This window comes from Tasmannia lanceolata, unplaced genomic scaffold (assembly GCF_043159265.1).
Source record: "Tasmannia lanceolata isolate RefF3 unplaced genomic scaffold, GAP_Taslan_0.1 ptg000023l, whole genome shotgun sequence".
Lineage (NCBI taxonomy): Eukaryota > Viridiplantae > Streptophyta > Magnoliopsida > Canellales > Winteraceae > Tasmannia > Tasmannia lanceolata.
Window position 1 is genome coordinate 4,298,805 of NW_027518700.1, and position 24,011 is coordinate 4,322,815.

Sequence of the window (24,011 nt, forward strand, 5' to 3'; positions counted from 1 at the left end):
TCTACCTACAAAGGAATGGCCCCCACTGTTCTTTATTTTTCCCACTACACTTGCATGGTCTGGCATTCACCATTTGAAAACTCCAAAAACAATGTGATTTTAGGCCCACAACTATTGTCAATTTTGTTAGCCGAAACGCAAATCAGACAGTTTTCCAAGGTAAAAAAAACATATCAACATATTTAAAAGGTGTGTATAAACACAGTTTTTTTTTTTTTTTGAATGGTAAGATATAAACATGGTTTTAAATTTCGACTTAAATCCGAAATTTCGGACACCGACACCGAAATCGATTAAAACCGAAACGGTCATTTATTTCGGCTGAAATTTCGGTTTTCCCGAAATTTGACCCAAAAAATCTGTTTTTTTAATATTAATTTAATATTTCACCGAAATTTAATATTGAATAAAATATTAGTTTCGGGTTTTGTACCAGATTTCGACCGAAATTTCAGAGTCCGAAACCGGTACCAAAACCGAAATTTTAAACCTTGAGGATATAAACACATTTTCACAGGTAAGAATAATGAAATAAAAATAAATCACTTCTTTTGCGTTCCTGCTCCTCCAAAGAGCTGCAACATTTTCAGTGTTCATTCTTGAAACATCTCATGAATGTATGTTATAAACCAGATAATCAAATGAGCTTACTCAGCATAAATATAGCAGTTATATGCTATGGCAGAGTAGGTGAAAGCGAAGGCTTTGCCACTTTCAGCTCTCCACAGTCACTGATATAAACCGTTTTCAGAGGCTGATCCCAAATGGTGCGAGCATTCTGGGCTCTCTCGTCGCCAAGGAACTCTGCTAAATCATTGAATTGACGAATCCGTTCACCTGGTTTGTAAGTAGGGATGGTGGCTATGGTGGTCACAACATCTAATCCTGAAACCCAAATGAATCAAAGCAGTAAGGATGATACTCTCATATCATAAACATGCAAGCTTGGAAATGCACAAGCAATAGAAAGGTTGTGTTCACAAATCAAATAGCCATAAAGCTTTGGTTGTCGTTGAAAGATTTTGCAGTATAATCATTAGTTGTAAGCATGGTTTGAAATTTCGGTTTCGGCATAAATTTCAGACCTAGCCGAAACCGAAATTTCAGCCGAAATTCAGTAAAGACGGGTGAAATGTCGGTTTTTTGGGCCGAAATTTCGGCTTGGGTAATTGGGCTGAAATTTTGTAAAGGAATAAAAAATTAATATTTTGTTCGAAATTTCAACTGAATTTTCCGAAATGTCGACCGAAATTTTGTACGTTTCGGTAAATTTCGGATTTCGGTCAAAATTTCAAACCATGGTTCGGATTTCGGTCGAAATTTCAAACCATGGTTGTAAGTATACGAAAACACAAGAAAAAGAAGGGAGAAGTGAGGCCAATACTAAAGTACAAGTCATTCCCGAGAGAGAATTTTTATCTTTAATTCAGCTAACCATGGTAAAAGTTTTTCCAAATTATATCAGAGTGACCTACAAGCACTACTTAAATGGGCCATCACGCCTTTTGAGCTGTTATTCTTCATGGAAAAATTTATGTTGCATCAGTACGATACGGGTGTCAGAATCCGACATGGGTATGGAGTGTCAGATTCACCAAACCTCAAAAACAAGGATTTGTGGATTTGCCAATATTTTAATCAACTCTCAAGTTTTATTTTTTTACATAATAATATGATTATAGCAAGTAATATATTTAAAATTTTAATAAGTTAAATAGACATAATATTATATTTCCATATAAGAAACTTATTATTAGGAGGGGTAAAACTCAAAACATGTGGTAATTGTAAATTTGTGGTAGTGGTATTTAGAAAAAAAACAAAAAAAAAGATCTAGAAGTTTCTCAAAGAATTCTGAAGTATTGGAATCCGAGCCGTGTCCGACATGGATTCTTCGCCCATCTAGAAGAATCCATGTAACATGGGAAAAAACACTTCAATTTTGCTTCCTCTTTGGCCCCTCCAAGAGGGAAGACCAAAATAAGTCTCCTAATTGCAGTTTGGGATAAACATAAGCACCTAAAAAGGTTCAGAAATGCTCCAAACCCAAAGACAGTAGCAAGAGAGAGGCCGTAGTTTCTTGACTTTCTTCCACATTGCAAGTTGGAACACATTGCAAAACTAGAAGGGATGCAGAAGCCCAATTGTGAAGATACTAAGAAGAGACGATTTCATCGAAGATTACCCTCGAACTAAGAGCTAACACCCTAGGAGGAAAAAGGTTGCCCCATAGACAACTAATCGAAATGTGAAGCTGTAGACATGCTTTGTACCACTTAGGAACAGCAAAAGGAACTTTTCTCATTTCCACACTCAACTTACTACTTACTCCTTAGGGTCACATGGTTGTTTTCACTTCTTTGTTCGGAGGGTGCGGTTGTATTCATCCCTTTGTGCGCTTCTATTGTACCTTTGACAGCAGTGGTCTTCCCATTTCAATAAAATTTTATGCCATTCAAAAAAACTATCTGCCTCAAGCCTAGGAATGTGGATCTCCTCCAATTTGCACAAAGGACCAATTGAAAGCACAATCACATCCTCTCTTAAAAACCCTTCAAATCTACGGACACACTACTTTCCTAGACCTCTCGAAACAGCCCTTTACTCATACTTCTTGATCTGTCACCATAGCAACCAATCCTTGAAAGGTACTCGAGGGGAACTTTTGGAACCAACTATCCTCTCAAATATAATACCTAACTGGATTCTTTCCTGCCCGCACAACAACCCTGACCCTCCACTTCCCAAGTCCCAACCCCACACCTAAATCCCATGTGTTCCACACATTATTTCCCTCTGGCATACCACATACCCCAATTGCTCCCCCAAATCTCCAATGCAAGTCATGAGCTATTTTTCCAGAGAACCTAACTAAATTCCCCAAGACTCGTAATCCTCACATCTTCTTTTTCTGTCCCGCAAACCTCATTACTAACAAGATGAAGCTTGCAAACCTATCCCATACAATTGGCACTAAAGGAATAAAGAGAACCAACATGATCAACAAATCAAGAGCAAATAATTCTACGCAGATTTAACTCTCATCTGGTTCATTAGTAATTATAAAGAGAAATTCAACTGTTATCTTCTTTTTTCCTTTTTGGTATGTAAATTCTCCTATTGTAATACTGCCAAGTATTAGATAGGTCTTGATGGGGTGTGAAAACACCAGCCTTTCACAGGCTGCCACCTGTCCCAGGGTAGGTGAGACCCAGCCTCTCACAGGCTGCCACCTGTCCCAGAGTAGGTGAGACCCAGCCTCTCACAGGCTGCCACCTGTCCCAGAGTAGGTGAGACTCAGCCTCTCACAGGCTGCCACCTGTTCAGAGTAGGTGAGATCCAGCCTCTTACAGGCCGCCACCTGTCCTGGACACCTGTCCAGGACACCTCAACAGATTTTCCTTATAAATAGGGGACTAAAGCTCAGACTAATGGGTAATGCTAAAAACCCTCTTCTCCCTAAAAACTCTGACATTTCCCTTCACTCTTGCTCATACTGACTTGAGTGTCGAAGGACCTGTCCGGAGTAAAATCCGGTCTGGTCTTCTGACCTCGTTTACCTTGTGCAGGACTAAGCACTCACCACAGGATTCATACTCAACCTCCCTCGTCACTCGCTCTCAGTTCTTACGCCACTGCTGTACCTGTTACCGATTTTTGGTCTAACAGATTGGCGCCATCCGTGGGACCAAGAACTAAAAGCTGTTCTTACATCTCACTTACAAAATGGCAGGGCGCAAGAGTGCGCGGTTAGCTTCTGCGCAGAACGACCAAGCCGCGCTACCTCGCAGGACCCGGAGCGGTCGAATCGCCTCGATGGTAGTGGCAGCTTCTGCCGACCAAAGCCTTTCTCGCTCGGAGCATCACAATCCCGTGCCCACCTCGGAGCAAGTCCAAGCCCTCTTCCAGCAGATGACGGCCCTTGTTGGTCAGTACCAACAACTACTTCAAGCACCCCCTCCACCTCCTCCAGAGGCCCCGCGATCTGCCCAAGGAGTCCACAGGGGAGAGTCATCACGTCATTGGGAGGGCAGAACTCATCACTCCGCTAGACAAGTTTATCGCCCCATAGTGAGGCACGCCCAGACAGAACCTCATCACCGCGAAAGATCGCGGTCTCGCTCCACGCAGAGGCGCCGGCCTCACGAAGATCGTTTGCCACCGGCAAAATCTCGGCCTCGTCGTAGGAGTCCGGAAAGTCAGTCCGGTTCTGCGGCAAGCCCATTTGTGGGAAGAATCAGGTCCCCAGACCGCAGAACGGATCCGCTGCTACAGAGAATGGAGGAGATGAACCACCGAATAGAGGAATTGGCGAAGGATCAGAGCCGGCCCGCCTCCAGAGCGTTCTCAAGCAGAACGCCGTTCACTAATGAGGTCCTGAGTGCTCCAGCACCCAGAGGATTTAAAATGCCTGCCGTCCCTCAGTACGACGGCACTACCGATCCCGTGGATCATCTGGAGACATTTAGAACAATGATGCTCCTCCACGGCGCCTCCGACGGCTTCATCTGCAGAGCCTTCCCAACGACGCTCACTGGCGCGGCAAGAGACTGGTACTCCAGGATCAAACCAAACTCCATCAACAATTTCGACGATTTTGGAGAGGACCTCGTCCGCCACTTCATGAGCAGCCGCAGGCCAAAGAAAACAACAGCTTCCCTGATGGCCTTGCGACAGGAAGACAATGAGCCCCTGAAGGTGTTCGTCCGCCGCTTCAACAGGGAGGCACTACAGGTGCCCAATTTAGATCCCTCAGCGGCTATGAACGCACTCCTCACCGGTGCAAGATCTGATGATTTTCGTCGAGCGGTGGCTCGGCAAAATCCGCACTCACTGGCGGATCTCATGGCCGGGGCAGAAGAGTACATAACAGTGGAAGAAACACTGGCAGCTCTTAATTCAAACCGGAGGATAACCTCTGAAGAGAAGAATCTGCCGAAACAGCGTAGGGAGGATAAACCTCCCAGGAAAGAGAAGTCTCCACCCCCTCAGAGAAGAGAAGAGAACTTCACACCTCTCAATACCTCTAGAAAGCACATACTGGCGGCGATCAGCGAGGAGGAGTTTGTGAAGTGGCCGCCTAGAATGATCTCCAAGGGAAACAGAAGAGATCCTTCAAAGTACTGTCGGTTTCACAAGGACCACGGCCATGACACAGAGGATTGCTGGCAGCTCAAGGGAGAAATTGAGCAGCTGATCAGCCGGGGTTATTTGAAAAAATACATCCAGAATGACGGCCGTACCCAAGGGCGCAAAGGAAAGAGTCCCCAGGGCCGTAGCCCTCGAAGATCACAGCAGCCCCCTCCTCAGGATAAGACTTCTCAGGTCACCGACGCGCAGCCTGAGGCACCCCGATCTCAACCAAGGGGGGTTATCAATACAATCATGGGCGGACCAGCCGCTGGGGGCACCTCCTCTGCTGCTCGAAAAGCATATGCACGGCAAGTTAACGCCGTTCACACAACCAGCAAAAAGTCAAGAACGGAGAATGAGATCTCCTTCTCAGACGCAGATCTGGACAGCCTTATTTTGCCCCACGACGATGCATTGGTGTTAACCATGCTCGTTGCTAACTGGGAGGTAAAGAAAATTCTTGTGGACAACGGGAGCTCAGCGGATATTCTATACTACCATGCCTTCGAGAAAATGATGATAGGCGACGACCGTCTAAGGCCGGCGAACTCAGATTTGTTCGGCTTCTCCGGAGAGGTCGTAAAAGTGGTAGGACAGATCGAGCTCCCTGTTCTTGTCGGAGATTCACCATGTCAAGCGTTCGCCATGGTTAACTTCCTGGTAGTGAAGGCCACCTCGGTCTATAATGCTATCTTGGGACGGCCTGGCCAGAATCTGATCCGAGCAGTCGCCTCAGCCTACCACCAAAAAATGAAATTCATAACCCCTAATGGCGTGGGGGAAGTTCGCGGAGATCAGCCTCAATCAAGGGAGTGCTATGCAATGGCACTGAAAGGAAAAAACGCAGTGGAATCACTGCCAATCGAACTGCTTGATGTAAGGGACGAACTCAGGGGTACTCAACCCGCTGAGGACCTACTCTCCATCCCACTGTGCCCGGAGGACGGTGAGAAAGTCGCTCTGATCGGTTCCTCCCTTAGTAGTAGCATTCAACATCAACTCACCGAGTTTCTCCAGGGCAATGCAGATGTCTTTGCATGGGTTCCTGCCGATATGCCCGGCATCGATCCAGAGATCAGCACTCATAGGCTTGGTGTCGATTCAACCTGCAGACCGGTGAAACAGAAAAGGAGACACTTTGCTTTTGAAAGGCGACAGGCAATAAAAGAAGAAGTGGAGAGGCTTCTGAAGGCTGACTTCATTCGCGAGATTCGATATCCGGACTGGCTAGCAAATGTAGTCCTAGTCAAGAAGACTAATGGAAAGTGGAGAACCTGCGTCGATTTTACTGATCTGAATAAGGCCTGTCCCAAGGACAGTTATCCGCTCCCGGAGATCGATCAGCTCATCGACGCCACAGCGGGTCATGAACTGTTGAGCTTCATGGACGCCTTCTCCGGATATAACCAGATCAGGATGTACGAATCGGATATACCAAAGACCTCATTCGTCACAGATCAAGGGACTTATTGCTACCGAGTCATGCCCTTCGGCCTCAAAAACGCCGGAGCTACTTACCAAAGGCTGGTGAACAGACTTTTTCAGAACCAGATCGGCCGAAATATGGAAGTGTATGTGGATGATATGCTGGTCAAAAGTCGAAGCGCACAGGACCACGTGTCTGATCTCAGAGAAACATTTCAGGTCCTCAAGAAGCACAACATGAAACTCAACCCCACCAAGTGCACCTTTGGTGTCAGTTCGGGGAAGTTCTTGGGATTCATGGTGAGTCAGCGAGGGATAGAAGCAAATCCCGAGAAGATCAGAGCTGTGATAGAGCTTACCGCCCCAAGAACCATCAGAGAAGTTCAGCGGCTCACGGGAATGATAGCGGCGCTGGGTCGCTTCATCTCCAAATCGGCGGAGAGATGCCTGCCTTTTTTCAGTGCGGTTAAGGGCCTCAAAACTGCGCCCTGGACGGAAGAATGCCAGATTGCCTTCGACGAGCTGAAAAGGTATCTGTCCTCCCCGCCACTATTAACAAAGCCGGAGCCAGGTGAGGAGTTATTTCTATATCTCTCCGTTAGCTCCACGGCACTGGCAGCTGTCCTCGTCCGCGAAGAGCACCGCCAGCAAAAACCAATCTATTATGTCAGCAAGGTTCTTCACGACGCAGAAACAAGGTACCAGCGGGTCGAGAAATTGGCTTACGCGCTGGTAATGGCTGCAAGAAAATTAAGACCGTACTTTCAAGCTCATACTGTAAAGGTCTTGACTGACCAGCCGCTTCGGCAAGTACTCCATCGACCAGATATCTCCGGACGACTTGTGAAATGGGCCGTAGAGCTGAGCGAGTTCGACATCCAGTACGCTCCAAGGCCAGCCATCAAGGCCCAAGTACTGGCAGATTTCGTAGCAGAGTGCACCATCCCCCAGCAAGTCGCCGACCCTGAAACGGTACTACTCCCAGTTGCAGAGAAAGCGGTTCCTGACGAATGCATAGCAGAAACTCAGACAGAAATCTTGCAACCGCCGGCAGAGCAGGACTCCATGACCAGCACACCAACTTGGGAAGTATATGTCGACGGTTCTTCAAATAAAAACGGCTGTGGAGCAGGCCTCATCCTCACTGGGCCTGAGGGGTTCACTGCGGATTATGCTCTGAGATTCGGATTCCGTGCGTCCAACAATGAGGCAGAATATGAAGCCCTCCTTGCCGGAATGAACCTAGCAATTCAGACCGGCGCCCGGAAATTAAAAGCATACTGCGACTCACAGCTGGTAGCAAATCAGATCCAAGGGGTCTATGAAGCACGAGATGAGCGTATGGTTAAGTATCTTGCCAAGGTTCATCAACTCTCCAGCCGGTTTGCCAGTTTCGAGGTCATCAGAATACCGCGAACAGAAAATGCCAAAGCAGATGTACTGTCGAAGCTGGCTGCCTCTGGATACACCACTCTTGGAAGCATACGTATGGAATTCCTACAAAGATCTAGCATCGAAAGAGAAGCCGCAGAAATAATGCAGGTGGAGAACGAGCCGTGCTGGATGGATGAGATCATTCATTACTTACGGGACGCGAAACTTCCCGAAGATAAGAAGGAAGCCCGTAAGGTGATACAGAGAGCCGCCCGATTCTCCCTCAGCAGTGACATTTTGTATAAAAGGTCCTACACTCTCCCGTACCTGAAGTGTCTGGGACCAAGTAACGCCGCGTACGCATTGCAAGAGACTCATGAAGGAATCTGTGGAGAACATCTGGGGGGCAAAGCCCTGGCGATCAAGGTACTCCTCAGAGGATTGTATTGGCCCACCATACGACAAGACGCGCTGAATCTGGTTAAAAAGTGCGAGAGGTGCCAGAAATTCTCCCCCACCATCCACCAGCCTGCTGTGGCGATGGCCCCAATTATCAGTCCACTCCCTTTTGCAGTATGGGGGATGGACATTCTGGGTCCTTTTCCACCGGCTTCCGGAAAGCGCATATTTGTAGTAGTGGCAATCGACTACTTCACCAAGTGGGTGGAGGCAGAACCTCTAGCCCAGATCACTGAGCAGAATATACAGAATTTCTTCTGGAAGGCAGTTGTCTGCAGATTTGGGATTCCCCGTGCCTTAATCACAGATAACGGCAAACAGTTCGACTGCCGGAACTTTCGGAAGTTCTGCTCTGACCTAAAGATTGAACAGAGATTCACTTCGGTTGCTCACCCCCAGACCAATGGGCAAACGGAAGTAACCAATAGGATCTTGCTTCAAGGGATAAAGAAAAGGCTGGATGAAAAAGCTGGCCGATGGGCAGATGAGCTCTACCATGTTCTGTGGGCTTACCGCACCACTCCTCGCACGACGACTGGTGAATCACCATTCAACCTCTCTTTTGGAACCGAAGCCGTGATACCTGTTGATGTAGGCACCCCATCTCCCAGAGTCATCAGTTTCCATGAGCAACTGAACAGCGACGGACTCCGCGCCAATCTCGACTTACTAGAAGAAATCCGGGAGGAATCTCGAATCCGGGTCGCCGCTTATAAGCAGAAGGTGTCGAATTATCACGACTCCAAAATCCGCCCCAGAGAATTCAGGACAGGGGATCTGGTCCTGAGAAAGGCAGCCGTCTCCCAGCCGACGAAAGTAGGGAAACTTTCCCCAACTTGGGAGGGACCCTATCGAGTGAAGGAAGTTATCCGGCCAGGAAGCTACAAGCTAGAGACACTGGAGGAGCACCTATTACCTCACGCATGGAACTCCAAAAACCTCAGGAAATATTATCAGTAGTCGAATTATCCGGCGTGAAAAGGTGATCTTGTAAATTTGTATATTTGTTGTTATGAATAAATAATCTTCTTGCAAATTCAGTGTCATTTTTATATCTGGAAACCCAATTCACAAAACTTGGGTACTCACTGGAAGCCCAGTTCACAAAACTTGGGTACTCACTGGAAACCCAGTTCACAAAACTTGGGTACTCACTGGAAACCCAGTTCTTAAACTTGGGTACGCACTGGAAACCCAGTTCTTAAACTTGGGTACGTACTGGAAACCCAGTTCTTAAACTTGGGTACGCACTGGAAACCCAGTTCACAAAACTTGGGTACTCATTGGAAACCCAGTTCTTAAACTTGGGTACGCACTGGAAACCCAGTTCACAAAACTTGGGTACTCATTGGAAACCCAGTTCTTAAACTTGGGTACGCACTGGAAACCCAGTTCTTAAACTTGGGTACTCACTGGAAACCCAGTTCACAAAACTTGGGTACTCACTGGAAACCCAGTTCACAAAACTTGGGTACTTGTTAAAAGACCAGTTCGTCACAATTCGACCATCAACGGCCTCATTCACAGGTTATCAAAATAAAAAGAGAAAGTCAAGCAAATCACTCAGTTGAGAAGTATCAGAGACAGACAAATGTGATTTCATTGATCAGAATATGTGGGGCCTCGAGGGCCATTACAAAATTCACTTTAAACATGCTGGTAAAAGCTGTAGGGTCTCAAGGACCATTACAAAAAGAGGTCAAAACAAAAAAAAAAAAAAAAATCTAAAAAAATCTAAGCATCTGGAAGAGAGGTGATGTCAGCAGGAGTATCAGCAGGAGTATCTGGCTCCTCATCAGTAATCTTCGGCCTGGCAGGGAGAGTCATGTTCTGCATCAATAGATTTGGATTGCAGGCCTGGAGCTCCTGGAGGCAGTCGTAGTATCCAAGACTGTAAGCCTCGCTCGACAGGCTGAAAAGTTCAGCCTCCTTTGCCTCTGTTGCCTCTTTCACTGCCTTCTCCTGCCTGTCAGTAGCTCTTCCTCTTTGAGCCTCCATGGCTTCAGCAGCCTTGGCCAGTTTCCTCTTCTCTGCGGCCAGATCTTTTAACAACCTCCTCTCCTCCTCTATTCGCCCGATGCTCGTTTGAAGCTCCTGCACCTCAGCGGCCAACTTTCCGTTCACCTCTTCAGATGCAGTAATGGCTTGGGAGAAGCTCTTACTCTTCTCCTTGAGGTCATTATAGTATAGCAAGATCTGAAGAAAGAACAGAAAGAAACAGGCATCAGTATGGTGAAAGGAAGAAATGGGCAGAAAGTTAGCAAATCGAAGCACTACTTCCTTACCTGGTAAGCGGAGGACAACACAGCCTCCTCTCCTGTAGCTGGCGGCTCGTAAAGGACCTGTTGCTTGTCCTTCTGCAGCAAACACTTGCTCATAAGCTCTGCTGCCACCCGGCTCTCGCCTAAGGCAGTGTCATCCTTCAGAACGGCCCAATTGGGTCGAAAGACTTGCTCACTAATCCCCGTAGGAGGGCGAGCCCCAGAACCGGCTCCGGTAGAAGCACCACCGGACTTAGAAGAGCCACCGCCCTGAGCAAAGGGGCCTATTAGCTTCACCTTAGTCTTGGGCCTCTGGGATGGGGGAGGAGTGCCCTGTGACGGGGCCGGACTCCCCAGCACAGTCGCCTTTCTCTTCTGGCGCTCCTGCTGCGCCTGTTGAGCACCTTCTTGTGCCCGCGGTTGAGCTCCCTGCCTGATTTTCTCGACGGTTGATTGTTTCTTCATCTCTGCAAGACAAATGAGCAGCCAACGGTCAGAAGCAAGTATATAAAAAATAAACAGATTGCATAGACAAGTCTAGCTACATACGTTCTGGAGTCGCGGCACTCACGCCCAGCCCGACCAGAATCGCCTCTTCAGAAAACTCCTTACAACGGATGAGGCCCGATTGCTCGATCTCCTTCCGCATCAAGGCGAATGTTATCCTGTCCTCACCTTCGAGGAGCGGCTTTCGACTCAGTTTTGAGGTATCTGGAGTGTCCCACACTAGAGGGACGGACCAGGGCTCACTGGCCTCCTGATCCACAACATAGAAGAATCTATTCTTCCACGAGTGAATCGACGAAGGAATGCCAGTGATTATCTTCCGTTCAGGGCGCTGGCTAATGTAGATCCAGCCCCCTTCTTTATGCTTCTTCAGGTGTGCACAAGCACGGAACAGTGACAAAGTCACACTCCTCTCTAACCGACCGTGGACGAGGTATAAAAACCCAACTAATAATCTCCATGAGTTCGGAGCTACCTGGGCCGGGGCTAGTCCGTAGTAACGTAGCACCGCTGAGAAAAAGGGGTGCAACGGAAATCGGAGTCCTGCCCTCAGTGACTCCTCATAAATACAGAGATCCTGGCTCTCGTTGCAGGCTCTGTCTCCCTCTATAGCTGCCCTCAGTTCAAATCTCGGGGGCACGCAGTATTTATCCCTGATATCTCCCAGCATAGACCTGGTGAGGTAGTTCTCCTCGACTAGAGCTCGCAAGTTGTATTTTGGATCGGCATCCATCCGCGCTCTAGCGATCACCTCCACCGCCCGGCCAGGATGGAATGTTGTGGACGCTTCATTAACGTCGCTCTCAACACTCCCTCCTGCTTGCGGGAGACTGCCAGTCAAGGGAGGAGTGGCATTCAGATCTAAGAACACTTCATCCCTATCCCCTCCGTCGTCACTATCTACAAGGTCTATCCTATCAGACGGACTAGCCAAAACAGGCTCCTGAGGCATCCTAAACTCCGAAATACTGCTAGTGGAGGACCCCGTACCGGACTCGGAATTGGAAGTACTACCAGACATAGTAAAAGGAAGGGCTGAGAGGAATACCGGTGAGTGGAGCCCTTAAAAGATCTTGGAACGCGACTGCGAGCTACGAGCTGCGAACTGCGATCTGCAATCTGTGGACTGCGAGCTGCGAACTGAGAAGTGGAAACTCCCAGAGCAAGAAGAGGAAAAAGATGAAAAGTAAAAAGTAAAAAGTGAAGGGGGGTAAACCTCCTTATATAGTTTTTCAGAGGCGGTGGGGCAATAAATGCGATGCACGCATCTCGAGGCCATCCGGATTGCGCCACGTGTCCCCTATTTATGACGGACACATTCTCCCACCATCAATACGATCAAGCACGCGCGTAAACATTCACGTCCCAAAGATGGATCTCCGCACTCCGCACTCCGCACTCCGCACTCCGCACTCCGCACTCCTCACTCGGCATTCAGTCCGGAAAAAACCGTACTGGATATAACGCGTTCTCACAAGACGACAAAAATCAGTCCGGTCCGCACCGAACTGGCCGCTAGAAGACAAAATTCAGTCGGGAAAAAACCGTACTGGATATAACGCGTTCTCACAAGACGACAAAAATCAGTCCGGTTCGCACCGAACTGGCCGCTAGAAGACAAAATTCAGTCCGGAAAAAACCGTACTGGATATAACGCGTTCTCACAAGACGACAAAAATCAGTCCGGTCCGCACCGAACTGGCCGCTAGAAGACAAAATTCAGTCCGGAAAAAACCGTACTGGATATAACGCGTTCTCACAAGACGACAAAAATCAGTCCGGTCCGCACCGAACTGGCCGCTAGAAGACAAAATTCAGTCCGGAAAAAACCGTACTGGATATAACGCGCTCTCACAAAACGACAAAAATCAGTCCGGTCCGCACCGAACTGGCCGCTAGAAGACAAAATTCAGTCCGGAAAAAACCGTACTGGATATAACGCGTTCTATGAAGCATCAGAACCCAGTCCGGTTGAAGCCGTACTCCGGACTCACAACTCCGGACTCCGAACTGCGAACTCCGGACTGAATATAATGTATTCCGTAAAGCGCCAGGAGCCAGTCCGGTTGAAGCCGTAATCCGGACTGCGGACTGCGAACTGCGGACGCCGTACTGCGAACTCCGGACTGGATATAATGTATTCTGTAATGCGCCAGGAGCCAGTCCGGTTGAAGCCGTACTCCGGACTGCGAACTCCCAACTCCGGACTCCGGACTGCGAACTCCGGACTGGATATAATGACTCTGTAATGCGCCAGGAGCCAGTCCGGTTGAAGCCGTACTCCGGACTGCGAACTCTGAACTCCCAACTCCGGACTCCGGACTGCGAACTCCGGACTGGATATAATGACTCTGTAATGCGCCAGGAGCCAGTCCGGTTGAAGCCGTACGCCGGACTGCGAACTCCGAACTCCGTACTCCGGACTGCGAACTCCGGACTCCGGACTCCGTGCTAAATTCTTCGATTCACCCCCGAACAACGTCTCCCCATCCAGAAAAACGAGTGATCACACTTTCCCAAGTCCTTCAATGACTTGGAAAACTGGGGGGCAACTGATGGGGTGTGAAAACACCAGCCTTTCACAGGCTGCCACCTGTCCCAGGGTAGGTGAGACCCAGCCTCTCACAGGCTGCCACCTGTCCCAGAGTAGGTGAGACCCAGCCTCTCACAGGCTGCCACCTGTCCCAGAGTAGGTGAGACTCAGCCTCTCACAGGCTGCCACCTGTTCAGAGTAGGTGAGATCCAGCTTCTTACAGGCCGCCACCTGTCCTGGACACCTGTCCAGGACACCTCAACAGATTTTCCTTATAAATAGGGGACTAAAGCTCAGACTAATGGGTAATGCTAAAAACCCTCTTCTCCCTAAAAACTCTGACATTTCCCTTCACTCTTGCTCATACTGACTTGAGTGTCGAAGGACCTGTTCAGAGTAGGTGAGATCCAGCCTCTTACAGGCCGCCACCTGTCCTGGACACCTCAACAGATTTTCCTTATAAATAGGGGACTAAAGCTCAGACTAATGGGTAATGCTAAAAACCCTCTTCTCCCTAAAAACTCTGACATTTCCCTTCACTCTTGCTCATACTGACTTGAGTGTCGAAGGACCTGTCCGGAGTAAAATCCGGTCTGGTCTTCTGACCTCGTTTACCTTGTGCAGGACTAAGCACTCACCACAGGATTCATACTCAACCTCCCTCGTCACTCGCTCTCAGTTCTTACGCCACTGCTGTACCTGTTACCGATTTTTGGTCTAACAGGTCTAGTAATACTGCTGAAACTTGTTTCGTGCATAAGTAGCTGTAACACAAATAAACAAGTAAAAGATAGAAAAAGAGAAGGGAAAGATTGAGGAACCATGACTTTCCTAAACAAGATTTCTTTCTTGGTTGTACATTTCCATTGTAATACAACTGCTTAAATACAAGCACAAAGGTTGCCCAAGAAGAAACAATTCACCTAAAGTTACATATAAGTCATATTATACTGTTGAATAACAACCCTTCTATATAGATTATCTATTTCGATTTATGGATAATTGGGGTCACTTCTCAACTAGATAACCAGCACTGAAAATTCTAACTACATTCATTCTGGAATTCGGAAATTTCAATAACTACATTCTAACATTCTAACCATGGTTTTAAATTTCAACCGAAATCCAAAATTTCGGACCGAGACCGAAACCGAAATTTGCTGAAATTCTGAATTTCCGCCGTTACCAAATTTCAGTTAATTGTAATTTTTAAAATATATATATATATATATATATATATATATATATATATATGTTACAAAATTTGGGCTGAAATTTCGAAATGAATTAAATATTCTTTTTTTAATTAACACCAAATTTCGAAATTTCAGGAAATTTCGGTTTTCCAAAGGTCCGAAACGGTTACCGAAACCGAAATTTTAAACCATGATTCTAAGTAACCCCATAAACATAATAATAAAATGCACATATAAAAAACTACTGACCTTCAAGCACGGATCCAAACACGATATTCCCATTATCAAGCTCCGGGCATGGACCCGGTCCAGTAGTAATCAAGAACTCAACATTCCTATAATTAGGATTAAGCTTAATCCCATCATCATCATCATTCTCAGACAAACAAAGAGACAAAGTCCCAGGCCTCAAATGATTCAAAGCAAAAGCCCTAGAATCAACACTCTCCAAATTCTTCTCCAAATCAATCGGAGCCCTAACTTCCCCTTTATCTTTCCTCCCCTGCCTACCAGCAATAAAATATTGCCCCTGAAAAATCTTCTGAACTAGGGTTCCTTTATATGACGACCCAGAAGAACCCGTACACACGGCCTTGAAATTAGAGCACGTGCGAGGCACGTGCTTGCCATAGAGTCCGAGGATTACTTGGCCGAGGGGTTCGGATTCTGGGCAGGACGCGAGGTCTTCACCGAGGGTCCGATCGGATCGGAAATAGGACGGGCAGAGGCTGAAGTCGAGGAAGACGCGGTCTGTGACAGTTGTGTCGGGAGGTGATGGAGGTGCGTCAGGGTTTGGTTCTGAGGCGTGGGCGAGGAGGTGGGGGAGGAAGGGGAGGGGAGTGAAAGAGAGGAAGAGGGAGCGGCGGGAGAGAGGAAGAGGGGTTTTAGGGTTAGGGTTAGGGTTTGGGATTTGGGGGAGAGAAGGGGGGCGGTGGAAGAGGAAAGGAGGGGGTGAGAAGGGGATAAGTGAGCCCATGGAGTTTAGAAAGCCTTTGCATCAATTTACATTAAAAAGGGGTGCGAATTTCTCTTTGTATTTCTCGTGTCTCATAGTCTCGCAGAGTAAGGAATCTGATATTTACACCCATATTACTACTAGTTCTTGGATTCAAAACGTCCATTTGTATGTGTAATAAGAGTTTTTATATGGTGTAAGCCCTTATAGTCCCGTATTTTCTAAAAAGTACTGTATGGACCCCACTATAGGATGATCCAAACCGTCCATGTGATGGGCCACAATGTGACTAGCTTGTGTACAAAAAGTTATTTCTATATGATGATCCTAACCGTCCGATCTTAGAGGAACTGTATATTACAAAAACCTATAGACTGGAGGGCTAGGATCATCCTATGGAAATAATTTTTTAGGGCACAACCTATTTACATTGTGCTCCATCACATGGACGGTTTGGATAAGGTCTTACACCATATAAAAAAAAAATTCGGATTTCGGTCGAAATTTCAAACCATGGTTCGGATTTCGGTCGAAATTTCAAACCATGGTTGTAACTTGTAAGTATACGAAAACACAAGAAAAAGAAGGGAGAAGTGAGGCCAATACTAAAGTACAAGTCATTCCCGAGAGAGAATTTTTATCTTTAATTCAGCTAACCATGGTGAAAGTTTTTCCAAATTATATCAGAGTGACCTACAAGAACGACTTAAATGGGCCATCACGCCTTTTGAGCTGTTATTCTTCATGGAAAAATTTATGTTGCATCAGTACGATACGGGTGTCAGAATCCGACATGGTATGGAGTGTCAGATTCACCAAACCTCAAAAACAAGGATCTGTGGATTTGCCAATATTTTAATCAACTCTCAAGTTTTATTTTTTTACATAATAATATGATTATAGCAAGTAATATATTTAAAATTTTAATAAGTTAAATAGACATAATATTATATTTCCATATAAGAAACTTATTATTAGGAGGGGTAAAACTCAAAACATGTGGTAATTGTAAATTTGTGGTAGTGGTATTTAGAAAAAAAACAAAAAAAAAGATCTAGAAGTTTCTCAAAGAATTCTGAAGTATTGGAATCCGAGCCGTGTCCTACATGGATTCTTCGCCCATCTAGAAGAATCCATGTAACATGGGAAAAAACACTTCAATTTTGCTTCCTCTTTGGCCCCTCCAAGAGGGAAGACCAAAATAAGTCTCCTAATTGCAGTTTGGGATAAACATAAGCACCTAAAAAGGTTTAGAAATACTCCAAACCCAAAGACAGTAGCAAGAGAGAGGCCGTAGTTTCTTGACTTTCTTCCACATTGCAAGTTGGAACACATTGCAAAACTAGAAGGGATGCAGAAGCCCAATTGTGAAGATACTAAGAAGAGACGATTTCATCGAAGATTACCCTCGAACTAAGAGCTAACACCCTAGGAGGAAAAAGGTTGCCCCATAGACAACTAATCGAAGTGCGAAGCTGTAGACATGCTTTGTACCACTTAGGAACAGCAAAAGGAACTTTTCTCATTTCCACACTCAACTTACTACTTACTCCTTAGGGTCACATGGTTGTTTTCACTTCTTTGTTCGGAGGGTGCGGTTGTATTCATCCCTTTGTGCGCTTCTATTGTACCTTTGACAGCAGTGGTCTTCCCATTTCAATAAAATTTTATGCCATTCAAAAAAACTATCTGCCTCAAGCTTAGGAATGTGGATCTCCTCCAATTTGCACAAAGGACCAATTGAAAGCACAATCACATCCTCTCTTAAAAACCCTTCAAATCTACGGACACACTACTTTCCTAGACCTCTCGAAACAGCCCTTTACTCATACTTCTTGATCTGTCATCATAGCAACCAATCCTTGAAAGGTACTCGAGGGGAACTTTTGGAACCAACTATCCTCTCAAATATAATACCTAACTGGATTCTTTCCTGCCCGCACAACAACCCTGACCCTCCACTTCCCAAGTCCCAACCCCACACCTAAATCCCATGTGTTCCACACATTATTTCCCTCTGGCATACCACATACCCCAATTGCTCCTCCAAATCTCCAATGCTAGTCATGAGCTATTTTTCCAGAGAACCTAACTAAATTCCCCAAGACTCGTAATCCTCACATCTTCTTTTTCTGTCCCGCAAACCTCATTACTAACAAGATGAAGCTTGCAAACCCATCCCATACAATTGGCACTAAAGGAATAAAGAGAACCAACATGATCAACAAATCAAGAGCAAATAATTCTACGCAGATTTAACTCTCATCTGGTTCATTAGTAATTATAAAGAGAAATTCAACTGTTATCTTCTTTTTTCCTTTTTGGTATGTAAAGTCTCCTATTGTAATACTGCCAAGTATTAGATAGGTCTAGTAATACTGCTGAAACTTGTTTCGTGCATAAGTAGCTGTAACACAAATAAACAAGTAAAAGATAGAAAAAGAGAAGGGAAAGATTGAGGAACCACGACTTTCCTAAACAAGATTTCTTTCTTGGTTGTACATTTCCATTGTAATACAACTGCTTAAATACAAGCACAAAGGTTGCCCACGAAGAAACAATTCACCTAAAGTTACATATAAGTCATATTATACTGTTGAATAACAAGCCTTCTATATAGATTATCTATTTCGATTTATGGATAATTGGGGTCACTTCTGCAACTAGATAACCAGCACTGAAAATTCTAACTACATTCATTCTGGAATTCAGAAATTTCAATAACTACATTCTAACATTCTAACCATGGTTTTAAATTTCGACCGAAATCCGAAATTTCGAACCGAGACCGAAACCGAATTTTGCTGAAATTCCGAATTTCCGCCATTACCATTATCAAATGCCATTTTAAACCATGATTCTAACTAACCCCATAAACATAATAATAAAATGCACATATAAAAAACTACTGACCTTCAAGCACGGATCCAAACACGATATTCCCATTATCAAGCTCCGGGCATGGACCCGGTCCAGTAGTAATCAAGAACTCAACATTCCTATAATTAGGATTAAGCTTAATCCCATCATCATCATCATTCTCAGACAAACAAAGAGACAAAGTCCCAGGCCTCAAATGCTTCAAAGCAAAAGCCCTAGAATCAACACTCTCCAAATTCTTCTCCAAATCAATCGGAGCCCTAACTTCCCCTTTATCTTTCCTCCCCTGCCTACCAGCAATAAAATATTGCCCCGGAAAAATCTTCTGAACTAGGGTTCCTTTATATGACGACCCAGAAGAACCCGTACACATGGCCTTGAAATTAGAGCACGTGCGAGGCACGTGCTTGCCATAGAGTCCGAGGATTACTCGGCCGAGGGGTTCGGATTCTGGGCAGGACGCGAGGTCTTCACCGAGGGTCCGATCGGATCGGAAATAGGACGGGCAGAGGCTGAAGTCGAGGAAGACGCGGTCTGTGACAGTTGTGTCGGGAGGTGACGGAGGTGCGTCAGGGTTTGGTTCTGAGGCGTGGGCGAGGAGGTGGGGGAGGAAGGGGAGTGGGGTGAAAGAGAGGAAGAGGGAGCGGCGGGAGAGAGGAAGAGGGGTTTTAGGGTTAGGGTTAGGGTTTGGGTTTGGGATTTGGGGGAGAGAAGGGGGGCGGTGGAGGAGGAAAGGAGGGGGTGAGGAGGGGATAAGTGAGCCCATGGAGTTTTGGGTTTTAACATTTTTTTGTTGTTTTTCGGGTAACAAAGAAGAGACGGGGAGCTTTGTGACTAGGGATGTCAATGGATCCAGACGGTCCGATGGATCGTCCGAATCCGAACGTTAATGAACTGGATCTAAACATATGATTAGGATCCTTGGGCATATTTCGGGTCATCAAATCTAGGATCCGAAAAATTTCGGATTGTGGAATTTCTTTGGTTCTTGGGACTTTTGTGGAATTTCTGCAGGAAACCCAAGTTTGGTTGCTGGTTAAATAGTGGGCCCAAAAAAATCCCACGAACTAAAATAACCCCGCACGAAACCCAAAGCTGGAAAAAAAATATCCAAGGAACCAAAATAATCCCGCACGAAATCCGAGGAACCAAAATAACCAAAAGAAGAACTTTTTTCTTCCCAACAGTTCAAGCAACCAAACAAAGATGGTTACCGGGATTTTTTTTTCCCACCATAGTCCGGTCAACCAAACATGGGATTTTTATTTTACCGGGATACTTCCAGGGAATTTTTTTCTCACCAATCTCCCAGGAAGTTTTTTGTTCCACAAAAGTCCCAAGAACCAAAAAAAATTTGGCATCCAAGAGCAAATTATATTAAGGAAAAGAGAGAGGGGTTTTAGGGTAATTTATTTGTTGATAATAGTTATACATTATATTCGTGTATGTAAGTTTGATTAGTTTTATTGTTTACAAACATTATTTTACACATAGATTAAACATAGATAAATTTTTAATTTAGTTTAAGAAAATGCATAGAGACACACTAATATTGGACAGCCATTCCTAACTCTTTTTTTAAGAAAAATAATTGTTTACTTAGCTTAGTGGGACATAATAGGACACTCCGATTGACAGTCCGAATTAAAATGCATCATGATCATGATGTGGAAAGTAGGATCCGAAGAACAATCCGACTCCGACCCGACCGATAAGGAATTTGAATGGATCATGACTGTGACATAGGTGGATCGACCCGAAGTGGGTCCGTTGACACTCCTATTTGTGACAACTAAAAAAGGAAAATAGAGAAATCTAGTGATTTTACATGGTGTGAGCACGTATGTATGGTCCAGTATTTTTAAATAAAGTTTTGTGCGGCTTACACCGTAGGATGATCTAAACCGTCCATTTGATGGGCCACAATGTAAGTAGGTTGTGCCCCAAAAATCATTTTCATGGGATGATCTGAACACTATGATCTATACAGGTTTCCATAATATGCAATTCCGATATAGATCATGGTTAACACATAACGGTCTCAAATTAATTGAGTGGAGGGGCCATGTCAAAGAACTTCGTAACAGTCCCACCAATGCCATCATCAGACGGTGAGAAACAATCGAAGAAGACGCTGCCATTGCATCTCATAGGTGTGCCCTGCATCTCATAGATCGTAATTCAAACAACACCCATGTCTTTACATGATTCTTCAAATTTACAAATCAAGCAACGTAAGATAGAGAACAAATAATAAAATTCAAACCAATTCAAGTCTCCCACAACACAGTCTCCTCCTTTTTATACAATTCCATTTGTGTCCTCTCAGGAAGATTAGCCGGAGAAGATGATGATGATGAGTAGATGGAAGCCCCCATTACCAAACAACTCTCACTCCACGACCGTCGGATCGGGTAGGATAACTTGTTATGATTCGGAGAAGAGAAGGCGCAACCTTCTAATTTGTGCAAGGCACAACTACAGTTGCGATGGTAAGGCCTTCTCTCTTTGTCCATGTTTGAAGTGCCTATACATCCTTCGAAGACGCACCAAAATAATCCCTCACTCGCCATTTCTTTTTTTAAGAGGGAGTCCAGACAAGAAATAGTATAAGAGAGAACGAAGAGAAAGAACTACAACGAAGATATAAAATTTATGGAGGAAGAAAATCAAAGAACTCTAATGCCGGTCTAGACACACCCAACTGGGCTAGCCTATCCGTCTCTCTCTCTCTCTCTTATCAAGTGGTTCTTTGGCTATGGAAGAAGGAATAGTTGCACTATATATGGTGTGGTGTAACATGGGAAACACAGATCCAAAAGTAATGTTGTTTCATGGAATACTCCGCAATTAGCGTTTGATAAGGCATGTCTTGAGGGTTGAAGACAAGTGTTCCCAGTAAGACAAATTTGCTAGAGCCAGAGTTCCTTAATTTGGACGTCATCTTTGTTATTAGGTAGGAGAGAGAGAGAGGATTAATCCATGTGTTAAAATATGTTTTGTAAGAGATAAAATGATTAGGGAGATGATATTTTCACCCTGCCCCCACGCCCCTCAGTACGCATTCGCCCCCCTTTTAACGTGATTTGACGTCAAAAAGCGTTAAAGTTTCCCATTGTTCATGTTATAAGGGGGCGGGGGGCATGCATTCGTACTGCAGGGGTGAAAATATCATCACCGAAAGATTAATCCATGCTAAAATATGTTTTGTAAGGGATAGAAAGAGGAGGTAATGAAAAAGTGCCCGGCAAATAGCTACATTGGCCATCCGTCGATGGTATACGCTACTAGGGTTGTGTTCAGTGCATAGTTCGGGGTCCGATCGACCTGCTCTGGTACCATGATAAATTTAGAATGATTTCACTAATGTTAAATCCTTGATTACAATCATTCTAAAAGTGTGCTTATATATAGCATGGTTTAAAATTTTGGCTGAAATGTGTCGGTTGAAGCCGAAATGAAATTCGGGAGTTTATAAGATTTTACTCAAATTTCGCTTTCGCAAGGGGTACAACCTATTTATAAGATTTCGAGAGATATTTACATGATTTCCACCAAAATTTACTAGATTTTCGCTGAATTTTACAAGATTTGCAGCAAACTTTAAGAGAATCCGAATTTTATAAGATTTCAGCCAAAATTCCCACCGAGACCGAAATATTCCAATTTTCATTGGGCCGAAACTGCAACTGAAACCGTAATTTTAACCTTGATATAGAGTCCTTACATGATAAATGCAGAATGAAATCAAGATAATTGTGGGAGGAAACTATCCTAATCCAACCTATTTTCCTAATAATTTATCTAGATTGCCTCATTTAACATTCTTGCTCAATCTTCCAACGGTTGAGATATCTCAGACTCTACTACTCACAATCGATTGCCAAAATCTAAAATGAACAGTGGCCTAAAGCTTTTCACATTTTTCAAACCAAAAGAACCTTGATCAAAGTGCAAAGCAGCTAATTGAAATATCATCAACAAATTTCTATCATCTTTACTTTATGAATATGCGAGAAGCGATTTCCTGGGGAATTTTGCGGAAAGCCATTTGGCATCTAACTTTTGCAAGAGAGAACAACCACACAGGCTCACTTTTCAGCGGATTTTGTCTTATTGATTTAGTTATCTGAGGTGGCTGTCCTGTCATGCAAAATTTAGCCACGAAATTATTTTCCTCAAAATTCCCTAGCGAAACACATGCAAGAAATATGAAACATAGTCATTATTGGATTTAAAAGATCACAAAATTATTTTTCAGGCAATGTGGTGCAGATGTAATCAATGAAAATGAACTACAAAAACACATTATATTTCCTAGGATAATGATAACCCCCCCCCCCCCCCCCTTAACGTTATTCGTTAAGTTTTAACGGCAAAAGAAAGAGGGGGTGAATTTATCCTCAAGTAGTGATCCAGTCTCACAAAAACTGTTAGAGAAGGGGGGCGGGGGGGTCGGGTCGAAAGGAGCTAAGGGTTAGCTCAGATTAGATACTATGTTCTAATGGATTTACTCTGGCTTGAAAGGGCTACCGTGTTCAGACGGGCTTACCCTGGAGAGCTAGCGTGTCGAAAGGGGGGGGGGGGGGAGGAGGAGATATCAGCTCCCTATTTCTATAGAAAAATAATGATGATTTCTTAAGCCTTTTATAGGTCTAAAGCTGCATTTAACATTAGGAAAATGATATTTCCACTCTCTTCTAGCATTTCCAGATAATCTTGTTTGTCTTTTCCTGTAAATGACATCATTTCCACCCCCTTTCCTTTGTCTTCTCTTGGAGATAAAGTCAAAGTTTTAGAAAAAGCCAAAGAAAAGGGGGTGAAAATATCATTTCTGATGTTCTTTGATACATGTTTATTGCCGTATTGGGAGATTTGCTAACGTCCATCCCAAAAGGCATTCTGAGGTTGGTCTGCTAGATTTGACAGCAACCACCTCATGAATGAAGACAAAATCTGCTGCAAAGTGAGCCTCTGTGGCTGCTGTCGGATACAACAGATCATCCACAAAATGCCTTCTGCGATGGACGCTAGCAAATCCCATGTTTTTGATAAAATCTTGGGAGATGATATTTTCACTCCCCTACACGCGCGCTCTCCTTATAACGTGATTTGACGTCAAAGAGCATTAAAGTTGCCCACTTTTCATGTCAAATCACGTTATAAGGGGAGCATGCGCGTAATGTAGGGGGAGTGAAAATATCAACGCCCTGAATCTTTTAAGTATTTTTTTAGAATAATTAAAACTTTTTCTGAAAATTAAAAAATTTATTTCTGAAATCCAAGAA

At 44.8% G+C, this 24,011-nt stretch overlaps 2 protein-coding genes and 1 pseudogene across 2 annotated transcripts; all 3 read right to left on the reverse strand.

The window, feature by feature from the left end:
* Positions 1 to 524: 524 nt before the first annotated feature.
* Positions 525 to 15,865, reverse strand: LOC143856432 (Cyclophilin-like peptidyl-prolyl cis-trans isomerase family protein). Its single transcript, XM_077366641.1, has 2 exons — positions 15,138 to 15,865; positions 525 to 885 (listed from the first exon to the last, which is right to left on the reverse strand). The coding sequence occupies exons 1-2, from the start codon at positions 15,862 to 15,864 to the stop codon at positions 677 to 679; spliced, it is 936 nt and encodes a 311-aa protein (XP_077222756.1). The 5' UTR covers position 15,865; the 3' UTR covers positions 525 to 676.
* LOC143856595 (uncharacterized) lies at positions 7,926 to 12,049 on the reverse strand. The gene is made up of 3 exons (XM_077366861.1): positions 10,677 to 12,049; positions 10,301 to 10,587; positions 7,926 to 8,055 (listed from the first exon to the last, which is right to left on the reverse strand). Exons 1-3 carry the CDS (start codon positions 11,115 to 11,117, stop codon positions 7,926 to 7,928), a joined length of 858 nt encoding a protein of 285 aa, XP_077222976.1. The 5' UTR covers positions 11,118 to 12,049.
* Positions 15,866 to 18,733: 2,868 nt separating the features above from the next.
* On the reverse strand, positions 18,734 to 19,508 carry LOC143856397 (peptidyl-prolyl cis-trans isomerase CYP28, chloroplastic pseudogene; annotated as a pseudogene).
* Between the last annotated feature and the right edge of the window lie 4,503 nt (positions 19,509 to 24,011).